The sequence below is a fragment of the Mus musculus genome, chromosome 4, assembly GCF_000001635.26.
Source record: "Mus musculus strain C57BL/6J chromosome 4, GRCm38.p6 C57BL/6J".
Lineage (NCBI taxonomy): Eukaryota > Metazoa > Chordata > Mammalia > Rodentia > Muridae > Mus > Mus musculus.
The window spans coordinates 41,657,239-41,684,611 of record NC_000070.6 but is presented as its reverse complement, the minus strand read 5'-3'; the positions used below and the strand labels follow the sequence as shown (position 1 = coordinate 41,684,611).

General features: G+C 54.7%; 1 protein-coding gene across 13 annotated transcripts in view; it reads left to right on the top strand.

Annotated features, from left to right (window-relative positions):
• Cntfr (ciliary neurotrophic factor receptor) overlaps positions 1-27,114 on the top strand; it is a 39,594-nt gene extending 12,480 nt beyond the window's left edge. For 6 of the 13 annotated variants that reach the window (NM_001379215.1, NM_001379212.1, NM_001379213.1 and 3 more), the window contains exons 3-10: positions 9,508-9,592; positions 13,536-13,769; positions 20,955-21,072; positions 21,244-21,410; positions 22,476-22,639; positions 25,651-25,831; positions 26,203-26,371; positions 26,460-27,112. In NM_001379215.1, the coding sequence (NP_001366144.1) occupies positions 9,508-9,592; positions 13,536-13,769; positions 20,955-21,072; positions 21,244-21,410; positions 22,476-22,639; positions 25,651-25,831; positions 26,203-26,371; position 26,460 (1,119 nt within the window). In that variant the 3' untranslated portion in view covers positions 26,461-27,112. Of the gene's footprint in view, positions 1-132; positions 875-1,094; positions 8,640-9,507; positions 9,593-13,535; positions 13,770-20,954; positions 21,073-21,243; positions 21,411-22,475; positions 22,640-25,650; positions 25,832-26,202; positions 26,372-26,459 lie in introns of those variants that run through there. The other 7 variants (NM_016673.2, XM_011249917.3, NM_001136056.3 and 4 more) reach the window with 3 other exon arrangements.
• Positions 27,115-27,373: the final 259 nt, after the last annotated feature.

Genomic DNA, 27,373 nt, shown 5'->3' with positions numbered 1-27,373 from the left:
CCTTTGGGTAGCCTCCTGGTGCTCCTGGAGACTGGCCCTGCTTGGCCCTCCTGAACGAGGGAGGCTTGAGCAAATAGAGCAAGAATGGGGGGGGGCGTTTATTGGGATGGGGGATCTTTGGTCTCTGCACGGTTCTTCCCAGAGAGCAAGGCCGTGACTGGGGCTCAATTTCGACATCCCACCAGATTACTAGTGCAGGTAAACTTGGGAGAAGAGTCCCAGGCCCATTTTCCTGAAGTACACAGAGACAATGTGGAGGGCTGAAGTACACTCTTCTTCCTTGAGGGCAGAATTATGACTGGGAGTGGCGCGGGGGGTGGGGGGTGGAATGTCTACCATTCCCTAAAAAAATGTGGAAAGATGACCCGGGCTTCAGCAGGTTCCCATCACTCCCAAGAGGACAGGAAGGTGGCCCAGAGCTGGAACTGAGATGCGCGTCTCCAGGCTGGCTGGCTGGTACCCGGGCAGCAGAGGTCAGCTCCGAACCCCGCATCCAAGCCGCGGGTTTGGGGGAGCGGAGCCCGCCACCCCCGGCCGTGCCGAGGGTCCCCTCCCCGCCCCTCCCCCAGCATCAAGTGCCACATCTCCTCCTGACTCAGACAATTAGATTCAAAGGATGACCTCACTGCATGCCGTCCCTCACTCGCTGCCTCGGCTCGCTCGCTCGGCTCCCGGCGCGCTGCCTCCCCCTCCCGGCCCGCTCGCCTCCCCGCTCGCCCTCTCGCCCTCTCGCTCGCCCGCTGGCTCCGGCGCGGCCGTGGCTCTCCGGCCCGGCCCCTCGGGGGTGGGGAAGCCCCGGGGACCGATGCCCGCAGGCTGCCGGTCGGACCCACGGAGCGCTGAGCACCGGCCGGGCGCCTGCGCGGGGACCCAGGTCAGTGCGCGCGGCCGCGGGGCCGAGAACTTGTCACCCCGCCGCCCCGCCGCGGCGGGGACCCCCCACCCCCGCCCGCGCCAGCCCGCCAGCCCGCCGCGGCGCTTCCCGCTCCTTCCTCGGCCCCCGCCCCCCGCGGCTGCTCGGCGCTCCCCCTGCCAAGCTGTCTCTCTTCTCTGCGCTTTCTCCCCAGCCCCCCTGCCTCAGCAGCCGGTGGGAGGGACTGGGACTTCCTGAGGTCTCAGGGATGGGGCCGGGGCCCATTGGCTGCAGGCGGACCAGGCCTCTGAGAGGGGAGGGGGCTCTGGCTGTGTCCATCGGCCTGGGGGAGGGGGCTACCGAGAGAGAGGCCTAGGGTGTGGGGGTGACATCTAGACAGGGGGATGAGTTCCTGATATCTCTCTCTTCTCACATCCTGTGGGCCTCTTGCCTAGTTTCATTTGATCCCCGAAGCCTGCCTTCATTTGTCCACACCTCCCAGCTCTCTGCAGTCCCCAGTGCCTGGCTTTCCTTTGGCTCCAGTATCTACCTTCTTTGGGGCACTGTCATCTGGGTTCCTTATCCCCCACGCCCCTGGCGCCTCAGTCTGATTTCTTCTGCTTTCCTCAATTCGTGATCACCTGGCTTTTATGGGATTGTCCGTGCCTGGCTAGTTTCCTTAGGTGTTATGCCTGGTGTTTGCTGTCAAGCCTGGACCAGAGAGCACAACAGGGTCTTCCTGGGATGCAGGCAACAGGGCCAGGGCTACAACCAGAGAGGCAAGTGCTGAGAATGTCAGTTGTTCCAGGCTTGGGGACTGGCCAGCTCAGTCTGGATTCCCTTCTGCCTGGACAGCGCCTTAGGACCTAGTATCAGGACCTCCCATCCTGAGATAGGATTCGAGGGTGGAACTACAGTGCCCAAGAACACTTTAGGGCTCTTGTCCTTAGTGGCCAGTTAGGTGAGAGCCTACTTTATCCAAGGCTCTGCCTCTGTCTCCACCTCTCTGCGGGCCTGACAGTGATAGTGAGGCTTGGGTGTGATTGTTTAGGTGACAACTTACTCATCTCCTTCCTACCCACCCACCTCCATCCCCCATCTCTCATCCAGTCTGTCTGGAGGCCTGCTATCTGGATGTACTAGAGACAGGTAGGGAGCATAGAGCACAGAGGACCAGGGAGAGGATAGGCTGAAAGCTGTTGCTTCTTAGCCTGGAGAAATCAGAGAAGGCAGTGAGGCATGGGGCACGGGCATGTTTGGAGCTTTTCTGGTACCTGCTGTCACCAGTGCCACCATCTCTCACCCCAGGGTTTCCCCACCCCTGCAGCCTTCCTGGATCTCCCACCATCCCATAATGTTGTTGAAAGCAGGGTCGGAGGAAGAAGGAGCTGCTTGGGAAATAATTGTAATTCTTCGTCTTTTAAAGAAGCAAAGGAGTGAAGTACTCCTTCCTTTTCTCAGTCCTGGCTTCAGCCACGTTGCTTTATCTCCTTTCCTCAAGCGCACCCAGGTTCCAGCCCAGTGTGGCTGTCATGAGTGTCTGTGTCTTTCCCATTGGGAGCATAGCGGGCTGAGAGTGACTGGAGAGCTCTGGGTTTTCTGGAAGCATATGGTGGCATCTGTGTGGAGGGTTGACAGCTTTGAGTGTGATAGTATCCATATGTGAGTCGGTGGTCGTTCTGTGTGAGGGAGTCTCTGTGCGCAACTGTGACGTACGTATATGAGAGAGAGAGAGAGAGAGAGCATGCACATGTGTGTGTGTGTGCACCAATGTATGAGGCATTGGCAGTGCGTGTCTGCAGGGGAGGCCATGACACATGCTTGTGACTGGATGTCAGCGTGTATGTGAGGCTGCTGGTATGTCTGCCGAGCACTGGCCGTGTGTGTGTGTCTGTGTGTGTGTCTGTGTGTGTGTGTGTGTGTGTGTGTGTGTCTGTGTGTGTGTGTGTGTGTGTGTCTGTGTGTGTGTGTGTGTGTGTGTGTGTGTCTGTGTGTGTGTGTGTGTGTGTCTGTGTGTGTGTGTGTGTGTCTGTGTGTGTGTGTGTGTGTCTGTGTGTGTGTGTGTGTGTGTGTGTGTGTGTGTCTGTGTGTGTGTGTGTCTGTGTGTGTGTGTGTGTGTGTGTGTGTGTCTGTGTGTGTGTGTGTGTGTGTGTGTGTGTGTGTGTGTGTGTGTGTAGATGGGGTCTCTGGGAGGCTCTGCTGGCTGGAAGCGTTCTCTAGCATGTGCCTCTTCCCAGTGTGAGGTGAACACTGGGTCCTGTGTCATCCTGAATTGCTGGTGTGTGTGAACATGTGGGCATGTGTACTCACGCCTGTGTTTACCATCAGGAACAGATTGTGGAGAGCAGGGAGAGGGAGGGAGGATGGCTTGCTCTTACCCAGCAGAGCAGAAGGTTCCTCAGAAGTAGCATGCATGGTACACGTGCATGCTAAGGGGGCAGAGAAAACAGAACATTGTTCCATAAGGAAAAGGAGACTTCTCCCCCCACCAACTCTGGCTCTGCCAAAAAGACCATCTTCAGTTCTTCCTGTTACAAACTCATGCTTCGAGTGCCCTGCTGGTGTGTGTGTGTGTGTGTGTGTGTGTGTGTGTGTGTGTCCCTGCATGGATTTTCTTTTTTCTTTTTTCTTTCTTTCTTTCTTTCTTTTTTTTTTTTTTTTTTTTTTTTTTTTGACAGTCTCTTTACATAGCCCTGGCTGTTCTGGAACTCGCCCTGTAGTCCAGGCTGGCCTCAAACTCATGGAGGTCTGTCTGCCTCTGCCTTCTCAGGGCTGGGATTAAAGGCATGTGCCACCATGCCCAGTCAATGTCTATAGTTTCAAGGGTGTGCTGTACTATAGTAGTGATCTGGTAGGGGTGGGGGTAAAGAAACAAGCCTTTGATCTAGGCTCCCAGTCTGAAGAGCCATTTTGTCTGTTCTGACTCCATGGAGGACACTACAGTGCCCTCTTCTTCCTGCGTTCACACTTGCTGTAGACCCTTTCCTTCCACCTACCCCAGCTAGAGAGAGTTTCTTTCAGCCATATGTTCTTGCCTATCCCTCCCAGAGATCATGGCATTCCGGCTGTCTACTCTCCCCATGTAATGAGTGCCCCCACCCCGCCCCGCTGCCCTTCACATGACTGGTATATTGGCCCTTTTTGGGTGGAGGGCTCCTTCTGGTTCTTCTGTAAACCACAAACTTTGGACTGAGCTTGGCCGGTAGGAAGTTTGTCACCTGTGCCTCCGATTCTGTGAAGCTGTCCAGAGCATGTGCCCAAAGAGAGAACATGAATTCCTCTGCTCTTTCCTGCTCCCCGTGCAAGAGGCAGGGGCTGCTGGAGCAAATGCCTTCTGAAGAGACAAGCCCAGACCTCCTGCATCTAGAGGTCTGCTCCGAGTACAGTTCCAGGGCTCTGAGTGGACCTCTCCATGTGGGCTCAGGCTGGCGGGATGGATTCTCATCTTCCCAGGACATGTCCCCAGCTGCTCAGTCAGACCCATCGTAGGAGGGCCCCAGGCTCTTCTAACACGCCTGTACACACGTGCAACAAGCAGGGCACGCACATGCTGAACTCAGGGTCCCCACGGTACAAGAGGCTGGGGGTGGGGGTGTGTGAGCACTTAGAGTCCAGGCTGCTGCCAAAATCCATCGGAATCTCTGTGTCCCCCCCCCCACGGGCCCCCATCTCCGGCTCTGGAGGTCACAACAGCAGGTGCGGATACCCACCCCCCCAACTCACTCACATCGGGGCGGCCTCCTTTTCCACAACCTCAGCCAGAGGCTGGAGCTGGGAAATTGCTATTGCTGCCTCTGTCTTGCCCTCCCTCCCACTGGTGCTCAGCCGTATCCTACCCCTTCTAAGCAGGAGGGGGCACACATACTGGTGTGGGGTCCTTTCCCCTGGGCACTCAGGCTTGCCGTGGGAGGGACTGTAGCAGCCCAGAAGGAGAAGAAGGCTTGAATCCCAACCTCAGTCACAGCTTCTGGGTCCTATGTCGCTTGGTGGCACCAAGAGGTGAGAGGAAGAGGAGGGCTAGATTCAAAGGAGGGAAAGGGATAGAACCAGAGACAAGAGAGTCAGAAAGACAGGAGGGAGGCATGCAACTATTAAGTGGGAGCCTATAGCCCAGGAGTGGCCCTGACCTGTGCCCCCTCTTCCTTTCTCTCCCCTTCCCCCCCCCCCCCCCCGGGTGAGGGGACCTGCTGGCCAACTGCCAGGAGCCAGGCCTCCCTCCTTGGCCTGGTCCTCCTCCAATCCAGCCTGTGAACCATTCAGGCCTCTGCACCAGCCCCCTCCGCCCACACTGTCCAAGCTGTCTAGGCCTGGTGGGATCTGGGGGCCTCCAGCCTAGACTCCTCCCCTCCTGGAGCTTCCTGCCCTGTCTCTCCCAAGCTCCCCCTTGTCCAGGCCAGGGCTAATTTTCCCTGCTCACCCTATCCTTGTCCCCATGTCTCCTCTCTCTTGCTTCATCCTAATTTCTCCACAGGTTGGAGGCTTGCTGATGTCCCAGACCTTTAAATCAGTGTCCCCTTTGCCTGCCTTATGCCCATATGTAGGACCTTTAGACTGCTCTGAGGAGATGGGAAGGGTGCCCTTTCTACTCACGCTGTGCGAGTTTGGAGTTGTCAAAGCTGTGAACGAGTCACTTCAGTCCTGTTCAGGCACTGCAAGGAGTCCTGGCCAGTGACCACTGGATCTCAGTTACCCAACTTGGAGATGGATTAGTAACCTTGCTTTGAGGTCACTTCGTGAGGCAGCCCTTCTCCTTCACGGTCAAGGGCAGAGTGAACATTCCTAACCCTCACGCCAGCCTCCACCCATAGCTACTACAGATCACACACACCCAGCTGGGGCTGAGACCCAGGCAGCACTCAGCAGTCCTCCCAACCCACAGCCCAATCTGTTTTTAGAGGGATTCCCCAAACTTCTGGTTGTAGCTCTGCAGACATAAGGGGGGGAGTTTCCAAACAGCACCCTCCCTCCAGATTGTCCATTTAGCTAGGCAACAGTGAGGTGGGGACACAGAGCATCTGGGACATTGCTGGGGCTGGTAAGAGTGGTCTTGGGGTCCAGAATCCTAAACCAGACTCCAGTACTGGGTAGTTGAGGTCACCAGTGTGTAGCTTGTCGCTGTCTGGCAATATCACTAATGGTTACTGCCAGCCTCCATGGGTGATAGCATTTCTGTGAACTAGTATCATTCTGTATGCCATTGAGTCTGTCACCATCTTTGTGTCAGAACTGTATCCATGTCAACTTCTCTGCTACTCTGTGTGACTGTATCCATTTCAACAGGTATCAGTGCATTGTTGGTGTTGTTGTGATTGACTCTTACTGCAACATTGTTACTGTGGTGACGTGCTTGTGTGTCATTGTGCAAGGTGCAATTGTATCATTTCCTCTGACTTATTAACATTGTGTGGTAGTGTCTTTGTGTCACAGTGGGACAGTGTCACTCAAGTGGAGCCCTAGGATTTGTCTTATATGTTGTTTGTATATGTAGGTACTGATGACACAGGGTTCCACGTGAGAAATGGTACTGGAAGCTTGTGTTATAAAGCACGGGGCTGCTTTCATGATGTTTGGGCACTCTGTTCCATTCTTATTCTGGGGCTGACCTCTGTGTGGTCCATAAAGGAGCCTAGGCTGGGGTACAACCTTCTCTGGGGTTGTATGACGTTTATCATCTAGATCTATCCTGGAGTCCTAAAGTAAGGATTTGGGAAAGGAGCTGTTTGTCCTGAGATGGGAGTTGGTGGTGATGGAGGGCAGAGAGGTGGTGGCAGTTTTTGTTTTATTTTGTATCAGCAGAAGCAAGGGGGGGGTGAGGCTTTATTCCCCCCCTGTTTCCTAGAGACTGATCCCCAGCAAGAATCTTTCCAACTGCAGGAAGAACCTGCTCATGCGTCTTACCAGTCCTGGTGGCTGCACTGACTGCTCGCCGTCTACCAGCTACAGGAGTCACACGGGCTTTTGAGATGGTCTAGGGTGGGCATAGTGAGCCTTTGTGTTTGTCTTCTCATTTGGAATAGCTGCAGTTTCCAGCCAGGGTGCCCTGTCTTCTGCCTCATGTCTCTTCTTCAACTTCTGTCTCCAGTCCTTGCCCCTATCAGTACCCACTCAGTGCTCTGCCTCACCAGGCCTGTTTCTCTTACCCAAGGCTCTGTGTGCCCAGACCCTGCAGTGTCTGTCTTGATACCCCACCCCCACTCTCTGCAGCACTAGCTAGCTCACTAGCTCTCAGCAGCACCCGTCTCCTGTGGCTGCAGCCCCGTTGGCCCAGGGCCCGGCCCTTACAGTAACTCATCGGGCTGATGGAGGCGACTTTGATGAAGAAGCCTCCCCTCCCCCTGTGGGGGCCTGACTCGTGTGTGTGTGTGTGTGTGTGTGTGTGTGTGTGTGTGTGTGTTTGTACGCTGGGGAGGATGCATGTGTGCCTGTCTTGGACATCTTCCGCCTCCAGAGCGTGACTAGGACCTAGAAGGAGCAGAGAGCAGGGGCTTTGCTCTCTTGCCCTGACACTCCCTCCGGATCTAACCTCTGACTGGTCTGCTTGCTTGTCTACCTGCCTGCCTGCCCATGTGCTGCTTCTTGTTCCCAGGTGGTGGTCAGTGGACTGGCACTGAGGCGGAAGATCTAGGCGAAAAGCATGGACAGATGGCAGAGAGAGAGGGAGGGAGGGTCTAAAGGCCACCTTCCAAGGCTGGGGGTTGGGGGAGCCAGGTAGGATTCCTGCCCCCACCCCGCCCTCTCTCTTTCTCCACAACCAGCTCAGCATTCTAGCTGACTTGGGGTCATTTTGTGATTGGCTAGTTCTGTCTTTAGTCATTGTCCTAACCTCCTAGACCAGAGGAGTGGCTAGAGATGAGGAATGATTGAGAGTCATTAGGGACCTGCCCAAAAGGGAACCCAGGCCCTAGGAGGCACTGGTGTGGAAAGGGGTCAAGGTCACACCAGCAGAGAGTACCTGTGGCTATGGCCATAAGGACAGGCAGGCTCAGAAGAGGGCAAGCATCTAGGGTGAGCGGAGGATAGCCAAGAGGCAAGTGGGAGCCGGGGGGCCCATAAAGGAGCTCTCAGGAAGGCAAGCTCACTCCCACCCTCGTCGCCACAGCCCGATGCCCACCTTCCTCTGCCCTTTCTCTGCGTGTACCTGGCAGTGTGTCAGCTTCTCTGGCTGTGTGTCTGGCTGACTCTTCGGCAGTGTGTCTGATGCTATCTCTGGCTGTGGCCCTGACGGTGTCTCTGGCAATGCTCTTGGTGGTGCAGCTACTTCCTGACTGAGCGAGCATTCGGCGGCAGCTCTGGGTCTCTCTCTAGTTTCTTGTCTGAGTGGATGCCTGTTTGCGTCTAGCGTTTTCTCTGCTTGTGTGTCAGACTTTCCCTGGCTGCGTTTCTGACGGTGTCTCTGGCTGCTGCTGGTTTCTTTGCCCGAGCTCTTGTTCTCCCTCGCTGGGGTCTGCTGAAGCAGCTTGCTGTGCTTTTGGCTGCTGCTTTGGTGTGCTGGCTGTACTCTGGTCACTGCTTATCTGGCTGTATCCATCTTTGTCTGATGGGCTCTCTGACAGTGCTAGTGTAGAGCTGATTGTTTGGGTCCGTATCTGGTTGTTTGGGCCTGTGTTTCTGGCCAAGGTCTACTGCGAGGCTGGCTGGACCTGACAGCAGCCATGGTTAAATTTCACAGTAGCCCCTGGGGTCTATCTTTGGATCTCTGCTTCTGCATGGTTGGTAGTCCCCCAATTTCCATCCTCAGAGTGGAAAACAGAGAGCCTGTGCTGCAGGAAATCTTTCCTTGCCTCAGGTCTGCACTTGTGCTGTGGTGGGGGAACTGGACTGATTCCGGGAGGAAGGATATTAAGTGGGGGAACCACTGGGTTCTTCCTGGCTTCTGGGAACATATCCTGGATGTATTTTGTGTACCTGCATGAGTATATGTAGACATGGGGCTGGGGTACCGGGTTGTTGAGACCATGTGTCTAAGGTAAAAGGTGTTCTAACACCTTTGGTAAGGACTTACATTATGAGCAGTCTTCATTTTCTTTTGATCACTGATACACAGTAAAGTCGAAGCAACCTCTGACTTAGCTAGCATACACACCACTGTCTTGCTGCCCTGAGTTTCCCAGAGCCCAGTAGGAGTCTGTGTGGAGGCCAGTGATAGATCAAAGGGGCTCTTGAACATCCAGGTTTCAGGCTTTCTCCCCGGGAGTATAGCAGGTAGCCTTATAGTCAAGGCGATCTAGAGACGTGCAGACCCTCAATTAAGCTAAAACATCGCCCTTTCTATTTGTGGTGTGTATACCTAATTAGCTAAGCTCACTGGTAGAGAGATGTTTTTTAATTTTGAAAAATGGCCCTGGCATTACCAATGTCCTATAACTCATCCACGGCTGACTACATTCTGTAGTCAGCAGTCTTTACTGAATGACAAACCGCTGTAGTTGTCTTTTAACCTCTTAGCGAACCTTTCCTATGGGAGCCAATATCCCGGCTTCCATTTCTGGATACGGGACACCCAAACCCCACAAAGAAGGGTGTTTTGGGGTCAAGGTGCCCTAGTCCAGGGACTGAGGTTTCCCAACATTCCTGGAGAGCAGCACCCCCAACCCCACCCAGAGGTGCCTGCCCTGGCTGATGCTGCCCCATCCCCAACCCGTTTCTCCCCACAGATGGCTGCTTCTGTCCCATGGGCCTGCTGTGCTGTGCTTGCCGCTGCCGCCGCCGCTGTCTACACGCAGAAACACAGTCCACAGGGTGAGTGCTTGGGAGAACGGCTTGCCCATCCCCCCCCCCCCAGAACCGTACATGAGCCCTCGTTGGCACACCTGCACACAGATGCCCCCAAGAGCCACACTATGGCACTGTCCCACATACATCACCCAAAGGACCTGTAGTGACAGTGGGTAAGCAGGCTGACCCACCAATTCTCACAGGCACTACCCTCATCTGGGTGGTCACATGCAGATTGTGTCTCTGGCTTGAAATAATTTGTCCCATAGGGAAGGAAGGTAGAGGGTCCAGGCAGGAGGAGACAGGCAGGTGGGATAAGAGTTGGGAGTGGAGGCGAACGGGGATAGGGCCCTTGTAAAGTATTTGGATAAGATGTGTATGGGGTGTAGAAGCATTTAAGAGACTGGGCAAAACTTCCAGGCTACTTACTCCCTGATGTCAGCTTTATCCTTGAAGGAGAAAAGTGACAGAGATGGTGGACAGACATCAAGATAGATGGGACAGGGCTGGTGACTAAGGTGGGCCGGGTATTTGGAGCGGCTGGAGGAGGGAGACACTGCTTGGAGGTTGGGTGATTGGTAGCCTCTCTACCCACCCACCCCCACCTGTTTGTCTAGGGAGGTCTGAGTCCCCATATATCTTATAGGACAAGGAGCTGCACCCCTGCTGGAGGAAACACATACCCTTTTAACTTGACTATCAGCCCTTTAACTACATTAAAGTCTGAACTGGCAAGTTGTCTCCAATTAGGTTCCCCAAGTTCCTTCATTGACATTCAGTCCTGCCTCTACCTTGGCTGGGGGAGGCAGAAGCAGGGCATAAGAGGGAGTAACTTTCGGGCCCAGGCATTTAACAGATCTTAATAGCTGATCTCCATCCTCCTCAAGACTGTGCATGGGTTGAAAGGGTAGTGATAAGGCCTCCATGGCAATTAAGGCCCAGAGAGAGCTTGGGCAGTTCCAGAACTCCTGGCTGGATCGGCACAGGGCCTAGCAGGTGCCTCTGCCTTATGTGCAAAGGTCTCTATGTACATTACAGTCAGGGCTGCATATGGCCAGGGTCCTGGCATAAGGTCACACACAGTTCCAAGTGTGTGAGACTTTTTTCTAGGTAGGTGAGAGCATAGCTCTGTTTGGGTGACTCCGAGTGCCTGTATCCTTAGGCTATGTATTACCTGAGTGAATGCCCCTGTAGGGGCTGTTATCAATGTATCTGAGACCATGTCCTGTGTACAATAGTCTGTTTTTCTTCTTATTAAAACTCACCCTGTCCATGAGACCCTGTCCCCATGAGTGATTGTACCTCTAGGTGATAGTTCCTTTTTTTGTACGTGCCTTGTGGTATTGTATCGGGTATAACCATCCCTGGAAGGGCAGAGCTAGCGTCCCCCATGAGACTGAAACCCAGGTGTGACTGTAACCTTGTGATGAGCAGACAGTGTATGCTGCTGCTTGTGGGTGACCGTACTCATCCTGCATGTGTGGCGATATGAAGTTGCTTTGGACGCCCCGGGGGGACCGTTTCCGGCACGCAGTCCCCATGTGAGTCTGTGTGTGCAGGTGTGAGCGAGCCATCAGTTCTGTCCCTCTGTGTTCCCCTCGTCCATGACCTCATCCTGTCTCTGTCTCTCATCTTGGCTTCTAACAACCTTTTCACAGCTGATCCCGTTGGAGCATTTGTCACCGCGTCAGGGCCAAGAACCCCACCCTCCCCCTGCTGCTTGATTTAATTTTTGAAACGGACAGCACATCAGGAGGGGCACCTACGGGGCTGTCCAGAGACAGAGGATCAAGCCCGCTCTGTTCCCGAAGCTGTTGCGTGGTCATGCGTATTGCAGCTGTGTTATTGTGACAGTCGTGACACTGTGTGATTGTCATGCAGTCGTTGTGTATCTCCTTTGTCCTTTGTTGTTGCTATTGGATTGTGTCTCCATGTTTTTTTTTTCCTCCCAAGGCAGACAAAGTGTGATGGGTGAAGTGTTTAGTCCGCCGCTATTGCATTTGTTATCAGGAGGTGTCTCCTCATCTGTGGCTGTGCCACTCACCCCCTGACCTGGTCCTGAAGGGCCATAGCCATACCAAGACCAGGTTTGTTCTGAGCGGCTTTTGGTCACTGTTGATATGTTACCGCTGGGACCCCAATGGCCACGCCCCCTCCCCAACGGTCAGTTTTCAGCCTCCTCCTCAGGCAGCTGGATACAGAGTCTCTGTTGGGGGGGTTGTGTGGAGAGAGGGGCTTGGCATGTTTCCTGGAAGCTCCAGGTTTTTGGAAGGGAGGTTGGAAGGGGGCTCAGTGGCCGGAGCTATTTGATTGGGGGTGGGGGGGGCTAGATGGCCTGAGTCTTGGACACTGGGCCTCTCTGGTCAGGGGGAGGCCCCCATTCAGTCTCTGGTCCAGCTTCACAGCTGTGGCCTCCAAGGCCCCCAGCCACCGCCCTTCCGCCTGTTCATCCTCTGTTCGTCTGGTCCCAAGCCCCACAGACAAGTGGTCAGGGCTGGCTCTGTTTCCTGCTTCCCCCTCCTCCGGACAGGGACAGAGAGGCTCAAAGAGGGGCAAGGCAGAGGGAGGCAGCAAGAGGGAGGCAGACACAGAGACCTTGGCCAGGGAGGGTGACAGAGGCAGCAAACTAGACAGATGCTCCAGCCCAGAGACAAGCAGTCCTGGGGAAGGGGCTACATTGAGGGGGGTGACTGAGGAGCCCTTGGGGGAATCTCTCCCCCTCCCCCAGCAGTCCTGGTGGTGTTAACAAGTCTAATTAAGAGGCCACTGGCCCAACTTAATTGGCTCGTTAACAGGAATTGCCTCTGAAAATCCCCCAACTCAGCGGGGTGGCTCTCGGGAGGGGAGCCATGAGCGAGTGTTAACGAGGGATCCCGCAGCCCCCCTGCCCCCTCCCCCTGCCCCCTCCCTTTCCCCTCCCACCCTCACTGCACAGATCTGGCTGGGATGAGGGAAGCATCTGCCCTTCCAGGCTCAGGGGGCAGGAGGTGGGGGTGTCTGAAGATTCCGATCCTGCATGCTGGCCCCTCTGCCTCTGCCTGTGGATCTGCCTCTGTGACTGTCCCATTCGCTAGCTGGCTCTTCCACCTGGTGCTCTTTCTGGACAGGTGCTCCCTCGATCCTTCTATGTCCAGTCTCCTGGGTTCTGTCCATCACGCCTGGGTTGGCCTGGGCTGGGTTTGGTTTTAGTTCTGACAGGCCTCTCCTGGGGGCAAGTGAGGAATGAGCAGATCACTCCCTCAGTCCCGGCCCCCGGCCCACCCCACTCCACCCCACGCAGTTTCTGCTTCACAAAGTTGACAGTTGCCAGGAGTTCCCCAGGGCTTCCTTCCTCAGGGTCTGCCTGCTTTCCCTTCTGCTATTGCCCACAGCCTGGATGGTTAAGGTGGGAGTTAAGGAGGAGCTTGTGTGGAGTGGGCTGGGCTGCGGTGTGTGTGTGTGTGTGTGTGTGTGTGTGTGTGTGTGTGTGTGTGTGTGTGGTGGATAAAGGACAGAAACAGGACAGAAAGAATTTGCCTCTGTAATGTCAGAAAGGGAGACAGACCCAGAGATACAGATCATGGCACAGGGAGGGTGACAGAGGCAGCAAGCAGGACAGATATTCCAGCATGGGACTGGGCTTGTTGGTGGCAAGAAGTTAGAGCCATAGAGGTGAGGAAGCGTAGTAAAAGATTCAGAGACAGAAAGGGAACTGGATTTTCACTTAGATTCTTCCAAATGCTAAACGATCTCTCCCCACAGCTCCCCCCCCCTCTCCTTCCCTCACCCCTCAGAGGGTCTCTGTACACGCATGTGTACCAAAACAAAGACACTCACACACTTGCACAACCATGGAGAAGTTCTGCATGGGCCAGCCCCATCCCTCCGGCTCACGCACCTCCGTCTCTCCGGTGGCGCATGCTCACCTGAGTGGCTAGGCAGGACTGTGACCTGTGGATTCTGTCTTGTGCCCTCCCTGCCCCCACAGAGGCACCCCACGTGCAGTATGAGCGTCTGGGCGCAGATGTGACGCTGCCGTGTGGGACAGCGAGCTGGGACGCAGCTGTGACATGGAGGGTAAACGGGACAGATCTGGCCCCTGACCTGCTCAACGGCTCTCAGCTGATACTGCGAAGCTTAGAACTGGGCCACAGTGGCCTATACGCCTGTTTCCACCGTGACTCCTGGCACCTGCGCCACCAAGTCCTTCTACATGTGGGTTGTAAGTATTGCTATGGACTCTGACCTCCTATTGGATGCCTTAGCTTTGTTGAGAACCAGGCCGCATCCCCTTCCCATTGGGAGGGGAGGAAAGCGGAGAGCTGCCACCTGACTTTTGTCTTCTGATCCTACCCAAGCCTGTCCCTCGGACCTCTTGAGTCTCATCTTGCTCAGTGACTCCAAACCCCTTGTCACTTTGCCTACCTGTGTGGAGGTCTTTAAAGCCTGAAGTCCCTGTGGCATAGCCGGCACAGGAGGGCTAGCAGTGTTTGGCGGGTAGAAAGGGATCCTAGGGTCACAGCTCTGAGCTGGAGTTGTTTCGCTGGGTCTGCTCCCACAGGAGACAGCCAAAGTGCCCGAGGAAGGGAAACAGGGCATAAGGTTATTCCACGCAGGAGCAGTCTGGGAGGCCCCAGGGGGGAAGAAGGCTTCCTACAGGGGGAGATGGGTGGAGATCTGGAATTAGAAGATACATGGAAACAGAATTTCTTTCTATTTGTATTTTTGTTGTTTTTATTCTATTCTATTTTTATTTTATTTTTGAAACAAGGTCTCACTCTGTTACCCTGGCTGGCTAGGAGCTAACAAAGTAGAGACAAACGCTGGCCTTAAATTCACAGAGATGGGCCTGCCTCTGCCTCTGGAGTGCTAAGGTCAAAGGAGTACATCACCACACCTGGCTGGGAACATGTCTGACAGAGCTGACTAGGCCACAAAGCCACTTGGGTTGATGGCAGTGGGGATGGGGGAAGTGCCAGGAAATTGCTGAGTAGTGACATGGTCTGAGTCAGGTTCAGACAGTGAAGCACAGAGGTGGGAATGAGGGAGAGGCAGGAAGGAGGCCACCATGGTGCAGGAGACATGCTGAGGAGCTAGGACCAGAGAATAGAGTTGAAGATGCAGGGATGTTGAGCGCTCAGAGACTGTGGGAAGGTGGAGAGCAAGGGCTGGCGGGAAGGCGGAGAGGAATGGGACGGGAAAAAGCAGGAGTGAACTGTGTGTTCTGTTTGGACAGTGGCTGGGCTTCAGTCTCCCTAGACTCAGATCCAAGATGTGAATCTAAAGACAAGCTGTTTAGTTTTCAACTGATGGAAACCTCGAGGAGTGGCGAGGAGACACAGAGGAGGGAAGTTAAGTTGTTAATAAAATAAAAAATGAGTAGTTAGCAGGAAGGGAAAGTGGTTCAGCAGGTAGACTCTGTCTCACACGGCAGAGAAAGAACCAGTTCCTGCAGGCTGTCTTCTGATCTCCAAACATGCGTGGCATGACACAAATGCACCACACATGCCAAATATGATGATGATGAAGAATGAGTTATTAGTGGGAATGATGCACATATAATAACCTCAACACTCAGGAGACAGAGCAGAAAAATTCCATTTTGAGGCTGACCTGCCCTATCCAGTGACAGCTGTCTCAAAAAAAAAAAAAAAAGCATGTTATCATGTGTTTGTTGTCTCTTGATGATGAGAGCCGAGCCGCCAGTGAGGGCACTCTGGGTTAGGTGTGAAAGTCACCCTCAGAGTCGCCCTCCTGGGGTAAGGGAATTAGAGTGTTTAACTCTCCTGCCCTTAGTGATGGAGGAGTCTCCTGGGCTGGGGTGCTTTTATTACCTCGCACTTTTGGGGCAATGCTTTGGTGGCCAGAGAGGTCTCTCCAGAAAATAATTGCAGAAGTTGGCAATGGAGCAAGCGAGATCTACAGCTCTGTAGACATCTGCTATAGATGTCACTAGACGGTCCTTGTGAGGGAAACCTCAAATTGGTCCAGAGCAAAGGCAGGGGGCTCAAGGGCTCAAGTTCAAGGCCAGGCAGCTCCTGGAGATGGAAATTCAGTGCTTGTCATTGTTACAACTGAGAGGGGATGAGATGGGTAACGGACAGACTGTAGAAGACAGAACTGAACCCTGAAGATTATCAGTAAGGTGTTGATGGAGAGGAGGAGCCAGCAGGAAGGAAGATGGGAGAACAGTGTGATTGGTCAAAAGAGTCAAAAAAATGCAGCATGATGAGGTCATCAGCTTGGGGGCTGGTGGGCAGGTGCCCAGCATGGTGATGTCACCAGCTGCGGGGAGGGGGGTAGGTGGGCAGGTGTACAGGTGTTAAATCGTGGTGAGGTCATCAGCTGGGGGGGGGGCGGTGGGCAGGTGCCCAGCATGGTGATGTCATCAGCTGCAGGGAGGGGGCTAGGTGGCAGGTGCACAGACAGTATGGTGAGGTCATCAACGAGAGGGCAGGTGGGCAGGTGCCCAGCTCTTGGCCAAGAGAGAGCGATTGTTTGGAAAATCCTCCATCTTTTCCCCTGAGCTAAAGATTCAAGCTCCTTTGGCCTCATTACATTTGGATTTAACTTACTTGACAGCCAAAAGATAGTTCTTTTTACTCCCTGGAAGCTACCTGGGAACAAGCCTTTCCCATCGTTCAGAGACCAGTGTAGACAACCACGTGAAATGTGAGGCTGAAAAGTTGCTTAGGGCTGCCCACTAAAATACCCACCACTGGGGCTGAATGACGTGTGAAGTAGGTTAGTATAGATGCCCTTTCCTGTGAGAACATTGCTATCCCTTTTTTTTTCTTTTTCCTTTCTTTTTTCCTTTCTTTCTTTCTTGAGACAGGATTTCTCTGTGTAGCCCTGTCTGCCCACTAGGATTAAGGGTGTGCAGCGCTCTGCCCACCTGAAAAAGCATTCCAAATTGTGTTTAAATTGAAGAGATGGCACTCAGGCCAAATGTCTTAAATGTGAGCCAACGATGGAGTGACCCCTGTTGTTGTTTATGGAGAAATGCAGGACCAGCTTAGCCCTCCTTGGTTTAGCACCTGGTAACAGTGGGAAAACTCAAGATTGGGCCCAGGCTCTTATGTGGGAAAGGGTCTGCTCTTTGAGTGCTGTAGAATGAGACCATTGGACCACAGTTCCCCTCACCTTCCTGACAGCTCCCCAAGTGATGACTAAGGCTGGTAGTAATGGCTGGTGTCTGGTAACCCTCAAGCCAGTTTCTGGTGCTGTGATCTTTGAAGAGGAATTGAATTTTGACGCAATGTCCCTAGTCCTTACTGAAAGGATATGGCCACATCATCTCTTTTGTGACCAGAGTCCAGAGCACTTAGATACGGCCCACTATACTCCCTTGACCTTGCCCCTCAGGGGAAAAGTGGCCGTGAATGGGCTGTAGCATCTCTAACAGGTACTTATCTCCCGCTGCCTTATTTCCGTCTAAGGATCTGGTTAGAGGAACGGGGTTATTAATTACGATCATCTTGATCACTTTATGTTAATAACAAGAGGCTGGATTTGAAAACACTCAATTTCAAAGTATTCTTCTTGCCAGCTTCCCAAGAGCATGGTGATGTCACTTGTGGTCTGTGGGTCCTTTAGACCAATAATTATTATTTAATATTTATCCTTAACATGTACAATTTTTTATTTCCAAGTTTCCAAAGGAACTTGGCCATAGTGATATTCTGGTAGGAGACTCCCTAACCAGGCATTTCTCCTGACCCATCTCCCTGCCCTCAGGTGAATCCCCACAGCAGCAAGGCGGCTCCTGCTGACATCTTGGGAAACGGGATCACAATGTCCCTTTTAGTAGCATATTTTTTCTGTTTACTGGACAGTGCCTATCATTCCAATCTTAAGCTAAAACAAACCAGAGATTAAAATAATTTTTAAATGGACAGTTTCTTGTTCAGCCCCTCCCATCAAGAGTCATCAAGATAGAGGCTCCAGGTTCAACAACTGCTGCTCCGTCCCCCCCTGCCCCCCCCCCCAAGCTCTGTTTGGCTGGGAGGGAAAGACTGTGGCTAAAAATGTCAAGGAGAAGTGAGTGGGAGGCAGAAGAGGGTATTTGGGAGTCCAGAACTTAGGGTACCTCAAGGGATCCCACAAGCAAAGGTTAAGACAGGCCATGAGCCTTGAATGCCAGGCGGGAGGGGTGTGGGTGTGGCGTGGGCAGGGCCGCAGCGGAAGGGTCAGCGCGCCCCACCCTGGCCTGATCTGGCTTGGCCCAGGGTGTGGGCAGCCTGCCTCTTCTCCTCTCTAGGCCAGCGGGCAGGCCTCATGCGTGCTGGGGGCTCCAGCCCAGGCGGGCTGGCTAGATGAGAGGAAAAACATGCGGTTTGGTGGGCTGGACATGGAAAAACAAGCCAATTAGGAGGAAAACAAACAAACCTCAGGCCAGCAGAGGCACACGCACACATGAACACGCACACGGCCCTGAATGGGATTCAGACACTGTCCCCAGCTGACACAGTCACTTAGGCATCTCAGGAACCCCACGAGAGGAAGTCAGGGTGCTCGGGTATCTGAGCATGCTGTGTCCCCAGGTGTGACTGTCGAGTATACGTGTAAGAGTTTGCTCAGTCACCCTGTTGTGGTCCAGCCCATTTGTGGACATGCCGGGAGCTCAGTGTATCTTCTTAGACCCATCATTTGGAAAGCACATGCAAAGCCAGGTGTGACGGCTCATGCCTTTAGTGCCAGCATTTGGAAAGCAAAGGCCTTTGGGCCTCTCTGAATTTGAGGCCAGCCATAGTGAGTTCTAGGCCAGTCAGGGCCACATGAGACCCTGCCTCAAGAAAGAGGGAGAAGAAGAAGAAGAAGAAGAAGAAGAAGGAGAAGGAGAAGGAGAAGGAGAAGGAGAAGGAGAAGGAGAAGGAGAAGGAGAAGGAGAAGGAGAAGGAGAAGGAGAAGGAGAAGGAGAAGGAGAAGGAGAAGGAGAAGGAGAAGGAGAAGGAGAAGGAGAAGGAGAAGGAGAAGGAGAAGGAGAAGGAGAAGGAGAAGGAGAAGGAGAAGGAGAAGAAGAAGAAGAAGAAGAGGAAAGCACACTGAGCCTTAAGTTCCATCATATAGCCAGTGGCACACTGGAGGACGTAAAATCACAGCCTTGCCCTCATAGACAACCTCTAATGAAGCAGTGGTCCCCCAAGGCACAGCCATGCAGCATGTCCCACATAGCCTCCACGCCACCAAGAGTCTCCCACGTGAAGCCACCGTTGCAGTCACAGTGACATAAAAACCAGCTTTCTGGAGCTCACAGCACACTGACAACAGGGCCTCCCGATCCCACAGTGTCCCACAGCCTCACTCCTGGTCTCACACAGCACCCCCATCTCCGCCCACCCGGCCCCTCAGCTGGGCTCCAGCTGCAGCAAGTCACTCCTTTTCTTCCTTTTCTTTGTTTTTCTTTCCTTCTTTTCCCTCTGAGAAACCTGGTCCCTGTCAGGAAACCCAAACCCTTCTCTGCTCAGGGCCCTGGGCCAGGCAGGAGTAGCCAGATGACAGACCAAACCCTGCCTGGCCCCTACCCCCCTGTGACCTGCCCATTCAGAGAGGGGAACTGGACCGTGGGGGTGGGGGGGGAGGACAGAAGGAAAGGGGTGGAGATATGTGATCCCAGCCAGGGGAGGGGGCTGTGAGGCTAGTGCCATGGCCTGCTCTGCCCTCCACAGTCCGGGCAGGCAACAGAGAGCTGACTCTGCAGCTTCCCCCCCCCCCCCCCGCCAGCGCTCTTCTCCTTTGAAGCTGGGGGTAAAGGGGGGGCAGCAGCAGGAGCGGGGAGTGGAGGTTTCTCAGCGACCTCGGAATGTCCTTTCCTCCTAGAGCTGATGCCAGCTCTGGCCTGGCCCACAGGCCCCCAGAAGGCACTTCCTGTGTCCTTGGCCACCCCCACCCCACCCCCATGCAGTGCTCAGGCACCCTGGATGGACAGGCAGTCAGTGGCAGGCAGAATGCAAGGCGGGCCCCTGTGTGTCTTCCCCTGTGAGCTGGGGAGGGGTTGCAGTTGCCCACAGCACTGCTCCACCTGCTGCAGGGGAGTTCTCCTGGTGCCTTCCTGCCCTCATCTCTTGCTGCAGAGCTAGGCTTGGGCTCTGGCATCCCAGGTTCGTCCACGTCTTCGCACAGACTGTACATACTAGGTGTGTGCATGAAGTCACCCCAAATCATGCATGCTGTCAACGGAAGCCTCAGTCCCCTGAGGGTCACCACCGCCACTCAATGAGCCTACAAGCTAGCCTGTTCTCCCCTTCACTGTCCCTGGCTTGTGGAGCTACCCCTCCCATTTCCTGTCCACCTGTCAGGCAGGGGGCGGGGAGGAGCACGGAAGGGAGGTGTCCTGTCTGCGGAGCCACAGACATTCCTCGCCTGGGTCAGATCACAGAGGTTGCCTCCTTCCAGGAACTTGAGCTGCCTGTCCTCACGCCTTGCCCAGTGCCTGAAGGTGGGGCAGCTGGCCTATATGCTCACAGCATCAAAAACCACAGTTAGACAACAGCAAGTACTTCCCCAATGTAGTCCTGTAATACCTTTCTGAGATTAATTCCAGTGTGGTTGCTCTGTGACCTCAGGCAAAATAGTATCCTTCTTTGTACCTCTTCCGAGCATGTCATGGCCTTTCTTCAGGTGCTGGTAGACTTGGCAGCTGGAGCCAGGAGCCAGTGGGGAACACACCAAGGGAACAGCCGCTTTCTTCCAACAGACACTTTGTACACATAAATATTCACATATGGTCGTGCATGGATGACATGACCAAGCCCTCCATAGTTGCTTTATGTCACCAATCACTCCGTCATGTCAGAGACATGTGTGTCACATACACTGATGCCTGCAGGTATGTACACACATGGATGTGCTCATGACTAGTCATCTTGCACTCCTGTGTGGCTACCAGGCCTGTTTGTCTATCAATCAACAGATGGGAAGCCTGGGGGGGGGGCGGCGCAGGGGGCATGCATCTCGTCTACAAACCGTGCAGGGGTCGCCCTGGCAGGTAGAGGCCACTTGGATGCCTTCAGTCTCTATGGCGCTCCTTCCTTCGGAAGTGGACACAGTGTGACAAGAGACACGGACAGAGACAATTCCCTGAGACATCACATCCACGTGGTGATTGATGAGCTGAGGCCCACAGCCCTCCCCCTGCCCCCCCCTCCACACAGTTCCTGCCTCCATTGAGCAGGTGTGGGGGGGGATCCTCCACACAGCCTTGTTTTTCTTTAATTAAACATCTGGCTCTCTGTGGCCTGGGAAGCCTCAGACCCTCGCTGACAGCCCTCCCCCCACCTTTGGCATCGATGATAGGCTGAGAGGGGGAGTGCTGGGGCTCTGGGGCCCACCTGTCCCCTGACTAGTACAGGGGACCGGAGGCTTCAAGAGGACCCTGACCTCCCTGTCCTGTCCTCACCCCCCTCAGTGCCGCCGCGGGAGCCTGTGCTCAGCTGCCGCTCCAACACTTACCCCAAGGGCTTCTACTGCAGCTGGCACCTGCCCACCCCCACCTACATCCCCAATACCTTCAATGTGACTGTGCTGTGAGTAACTGCGCTCTTGACCCGGTCCCAGCCCTGACCTTTGACCTCCCCCTCTCCTCATCATGTCCTGAGTCTAAGACCCCAGCCCAGCCTTGGGCTTGACCTTCCCCTAGCCTGCCCCAGCCTGCCCCTTGATGATGGTAACAGTACCTGGGCCTCATTCCTTTCCAGGCATGGCTCCAAAATTATGGTCTGTGAGAAGGACCCAGCCCTCAAGAACCGCTGCCACATTCGGTACATGCACCTGTTCTCAACCATCAAGTACAAGGTCTCCATAAGTGTCAGCAACGCCTTGGGTCACAACACTACGGCCATCACCTTTGACGAATTCACCATTGGTGCGTGTGGTCGTGGTGGTGGTGGTGGTGGTGGTGGTGGGGAGATGCTACATGTTCCAGGAGTGAGTGTGTCAGAGGCATGCACGAGTGAGTCCTGCTGTGGATGCTCACACGTGTGCATGATGCCTCCATATATACCCAGGACCATATAAGCAGCTATCCTTTACCTGCAGGGCAGACTTCCCCCATCAGCTCTTTTCATTGTCTCTTTGGCTCAGAGAACATGCAGCAGGCGGAAAAGGGAGCGAGCTGGGCCAGACTCCTGCGCAGCTGCAGGCTCCCCGCACCCCATGCTAATGGCTTCCTTACGGCCTGTGATGAATGAGGTGTCAGAACAGGAGACAGGAGAAGGACAGACACTGCCCTCTCCCCACCTCTTATCCCATCCAGACCCTCTGCCTGCCCTCGCCCTGCTCCAGACAGGCACTGCCTGCTCGTACCCCACCCCGGACAAACCCTTTATTGGTCTCGGAGACTCTCTTGCCTTCCTCTATTCCATCTTCCCTCTCTGTCTTCCCCACGAGATTCACGGCTAGATATTCAGTCAGACCATTGCTCTAGAGCTGAGCCCTCAGATGCCGCCACCATTAGATCCCCAGCTTACCACCAACCCACAGAGCATCCTCAAACCCAGACTCTTCTGAGGGAGCCCAGGCTCAGTTGAGAACTGGGAAACACAAAACCTGAGGGGAAGCTGGCAGAGGACGTGTGTGCTGTGGTGTAAGAGGGGTGATCTGGGTGGCAGTAGAGGTGAGCATGATCGTGGTGCAGGTATCACATAGGCTTTGGGATGCTGGACACCATGAGAGTGGAGTAGTGATAGTTGTGACAGTTAGGATATTGCTACCAAGTGCTGGTAACTCTGCCTAGGGACAGTCAGTGGTGATGGTGGGAACACAGCAGAGGTGGCAATCAGATGGTGTTCAATGTAGTTGCCAGAGCTGACAACAGAGAAGAGAGATGGTGACTGTCAATGGTTGACATCAGAGATGGCTGATCAGGGGCTGGAGTTGACGGTAAAGGGTTGTTCCAGAGCACACTGATGAAGCTATGTTTCCTTAACAGTGAAGCCTGATCCTCCAGAAAACGTGGTGGCCCGGCCAGTGCCCAGCAACCCCCGTCGGCTGGAGGTGACATGGCAGACACCCTCAACTTGGCCCGACCCTGAATCCTTTCCTCTCAAGTTCTTCCTGCGCTACCGGCCTCTCATCCTGGACCAATGGCAGCATGTGAGTATCCTGCCTTGCCCAGATTCCTGGTGCCTGAGCTACACAGTACACAGAGAGAGGAAACTGTGCTCCAGGCAGGATTGGCACCAACAGGGGACCCGATGTGAGTCTGAGAGGCTCGCTGTGGGGAGGGGCGGGGGGGGGGGGGTGGAAGGCATCCCGTGGGTTTGGGAAAATGGATGGGGCCAAGGGAGGCACCCTCATCAGAATACTGGAGAGAAGTGCTGGGGTGGGGGACAGGGCTAGCAGTGTTTCCCACTCAGTACCAACCCCCCAGCTGCTAGTCCCAGCCAGGCGTGGGGCTGTGCTGGATCCAGAGAACAGAATGGTCCCACTCCTCAAAGATTTACAGATGGGCCCAAGGGATTAGAACCAGACATTGGGATTGAGTTTAGATCATGAGGGTTATTTAGGCTCCAATCAATCAATTAGGCCTAGTTTAAAGGTCAGTTTGAGGTTATAGGTCAGGTGGTGTCCTAGGCTGGGAATCAAACAGTGGACAAGGGTCAGTATGGGGAGAAGCTACGGTCTGGATATTGATCAAGTTCTGATGGAGAGTCTAGGAAATGGCCAGAGATCTGAATGCTTGTAGGCTTTCTCATATGGAGAGCCCCCGGCCCTATAGGCTGTGGGCACTCTGGGTGGCCCTTGAGCTCTGGGCTAGTACTAGAGTTGGAAGTGTTCCGTGAGGCAAGCCAGTCTGTCTCCTGGGGGTCAGCTTGAACCCCCACCAGGCTCCAGTGCCATCTCCTTATGCCCTTCTCCTGTCTGGCCTTTAAAGTCTGTAATCTGATTCCTAGGTGCCTGTCCTGGTTGTAGGCCTGGCCCCCACAAAGGCTACTCACACTCTCACGTGTTCCCTGACAGAGTCCGGAGTCCCTCCTGCCTGGCCAGCTGCCCGAGCCTAATGCATTGCTAATAACCAGGGTCTGGTTTCACAAGCCCCCTCCCCCGCTAACGAGCTACAGGCAGCAGCTCTGCGCGATGCAGCGCACACGCCTTGCAGTGGAGCTGGCACACTGCCCACCACACATGGGAACACACACACACACACATACACACAGCTTCCAGCAGGAATCATACTGCAATCATGCATGGGGCCAACATGCCAAGGATCATACCGTGGGCAGAACTCACATCTACTCTGGGAACATCCATGTTCTATGGTATGAGAACATGCATGTACTATAGCACGTCACAGCCTTCTTCCAGGTTTCACAGGCATTGGAAATGGTTAGACTTGTGGCTCTTTTCAACTTGAATTTTGCATAGAATATATTCCCTGTCCTTGATCTTGGAGAGTAACAGGTGTGTGACTGTAAGAGGAGAGCAGAGAAAAAGATCGTTTGGATATTCAGGGAAAATATGAGCTGTGAATTATAAAGGTGGTATGTCAGAGACTGTCTCGGCATGGACAAGGTAAAGCAGGAACTGGAGCCCAGTATGGGAATCCGGTGTCACCTGCTCTTTTCCTAAGTCACCCAGGAGGCTTGAGGGCAGTGTCTGACATTTGCGGCTGACTTGGGAGACAGCTTCCAGGCTAGTGGTCGTCAGTAACAGCTCTTGTTAATTGAAGGGTCCGTCTCCTAAGGATCAGTGACAACCTAGCCAGAAGGGGCCAGGCCTAAGATTGTCACTATCCAGAGATCACTGGCAAGAAGTGTAGTGTCTCAAGTCCACCATTGAGGTGGCAGCTTGGTCTATGCCCCTTGGCTCTTCTCTTTGTCTTTGGGAAAAGACATGTGGGAATCTGTAGGCCAAGAGAGAGGGGAGCTGATTGGTCAGAGGGAATCTTTATAGACAGAGTAGACTGGGGTACAGATTGGGACTGGCACACCCCCCACCATGACAGGAGGGCTTTTGGTGGCCACTCATCTTCCAGGGCTGGGGGTAGGATTGGCTTGGGCAGGGTCTAGGCTCAAGTGTATTTCAGCATGACCCTGACCTTAACCAGGGTCTCCAGCATCAGGACCACAGACTCAGAACTAGGAGGGCTTCCTGCACACACACACACACACACACACACACACACACACACACACGGCACGCATGCATGTGTATAACAGACTAGCAGGTCAGGTGGCCTAGACCTTATATTTCTGGGGAGACGATTGGAACAGGAACCAAAAGGGCCCTAAAGCCAGACATGGCCCAAAGCAGCCCCCTCCTTCGCCCCCACCGGCTGCCCCTGTTTACGAGGCCGCTTAATGAGGCAGCGGGTGCCGCTGAGATGAACCAGAGCCCAGGCTGGGCTTGGGAGGGGCGCCGGACAGGCAGGCCGCCCTGGAGACTGGGGGGAAGACCAGCAGGATGAGGCCAGCAAGTGCGGGGGTGGGGGGGGGTGTAGTGATGCCATGCCTCAGGGAGAAAGGGAGCATCAATCCTGTCACCCTAGGGGCTGTGCCCCCCCTTCCCACTTCTAACACTTGAGGGGAGAGGCCCTGCTGGGGCTGGGTGGGGGGTACACTGGCTCTGGGCTGAAACCCACACTGAAGTCTGGTTGGTCTTTTCCTAGTGGCTTAGGCCTCATTCTAAGCCTAAGGCAGGTACTGTCATTAACACTTAGTTATAGAGAGGCAGTGCAGCTTGGCCTCTGAGTTAGGGAGAGATGGAGGCAAGCTTTTATTTAAGCATCTTCTCTCCAGCAGGCTTGGTGCTTGTGACCTTTTACTTAATGGCTCACTGAGAGGAGGTAGCCCACCCCCACACTGCTGCCCAGTAGTTTCCCCCTTGGCACCCCAGTGTCTTGGATTAAGGCATCACAGCTACTGAGCAAAGTCCTTCTGGAGGCAGTCTAGCCTCCCTCATGCCTGAGGCCCCTCCCCTAGTTCTAGGTCCTGATGGCTTTACTCTCCCACAGAGACTGAAGGACATTCACGGTGGCCCTCTCCCCGAAGCCAGGCCCTCACTCCCTCCAGGGATATATTCGTGTCCCTCTCCCCAGATGTGTCTTTGCTTCCCTTGTGGGGTCGGGGGCTCACGTCGACCCCGTCCCGTGCCTGGGCCCGCAGGTGGAGCTCTCGGATGGCACAGCACACACCATCACAGATGCCTACGCAGGGAAGGAATACATCATCCAGGTGGCAGCCAAGGACAATGAGATTGGGACATGGAGTGACTGGAGCGTGGCTGCTCACGCCACACCCTGGACTGAGGAACCTCGGCATCTCACAACAGAAGCCCAGGCCCCCGGTGAGCCTGCCTGTCCCCAGCCCCGCCCCGCCCCACTCCGCCCGGCCCCGCCCCGCTCCACCCCTCCCCACTCCGCCCGGCCCCGCCCCGCCCTGTGCTTTATGCCCTCCAGCTCCTCCTGGGAGCAGAGCCTCTGCCACACACCCTCTCTGGCTGTGACAGACATACCCATCTACCCAATGCCTGTGTTCCTAGTGTTGTTTTCTACATGTCCTTGGTAGGGATTTCTGGGTGCGGTAGTCACCTATGAGCGGGATGGGAGAGGCAACCCTAACCTCATCAGGAAACAGCAACAATGTAACTTCACAAAACCCCAGATCTGGGTGTGACCCAGCCCTGGCTCTGCCCTGAGTTTCCCCCATGCTCCCCAGAGACCACGACCAGCACCACCAGCTCATTGGCACCCCCACCCACCACGAAGATCTGTGACCCTGGGGAGCTTGGCAGCGGCGGAGGACCCTCCATACTCTTCTTGACCAGTGTCCCAGTCACTCTGGTCCTGGCTGCCGCTGCTGCCACAGCCAACAATCTCCTGATCTGGTAGGTGGGGTGAAGCTGGGGAAGGAGGGCCTTAGAGACTTCCACCTGAGCTGCTTCGGCCCTCACAGTCCCCTGCCTGTCTCCCCAGAGCCCTGCATCCCACGAGGACATGCCAGAGCGCCTGCGGAGGAGCAGGAGGCCGGAGCTGAGCCTGCAGACCCCGGTTTCTATTTTGCACACGGGCAGGAGGACCTTTTGCATTCTCTTCAGACACAATTTGTAGAGACCCCGGCAGGCCCGGGCCTGCCTTCCGTCCCCCCAGCCTCATCTCACCAAGCCGGCCCTCCTTTCCATCCAGAGAGGAGGACCATGCAGCTAACCCACCCACCAAAGACCCCTCTCATCTTTCCCCCCTCGGGCTGGACCCTCCAACGCCAGCGACTCCCAGGAGCCCTTGGGGGACCTGAGGGGAGCCCCCACCCCACATCCACAGTTTTCTCCTCCTGCCCCAGCCTCCTGTCTGTCCCAGGGTCTTTGTTGCCACCATCAGATTATAAGCTCCTGACACTGGGGGGGCCCAGCCATCCCCCTCCCCCCGGTGCCCACACTTTTCAGTCCTTCCACCTTTGCCCCTGTTTTGTACGATCCTCCATTGGCCCTTTCCTACCCCCCAGTATTTAATGTCCTGTCAGTCCCTTCTAGTCTGACTCAATGGTAACTTGCTGTATTTGAATTTTTTATAGATGTATATACATGGGAGGGAGGGGTAGGGAGTTCTCATTAAACGTCACCATTTCATGAGACCTTGGAGCTGAACCACTTTGGAAGGGAACCACTCATCTGAGGACTCCTGCCCTGAAGGCATGGAAGGAGAGAGAAACCAGGTTGGGGAGCATGGGAGAGGTTCAGTTTCTAGGCCATCATCATTAGGGATAATTCACTCAACTTCTTAAGGGTTTGGGCTCCTCTGGAGTATGCAGCCAAGGGCAAACTTGTGGGAAACGGGTCCAGATGCAGGGTGGACCCACATGGGGGTATTCAGCCATTTGTAGAGGCTGTGTT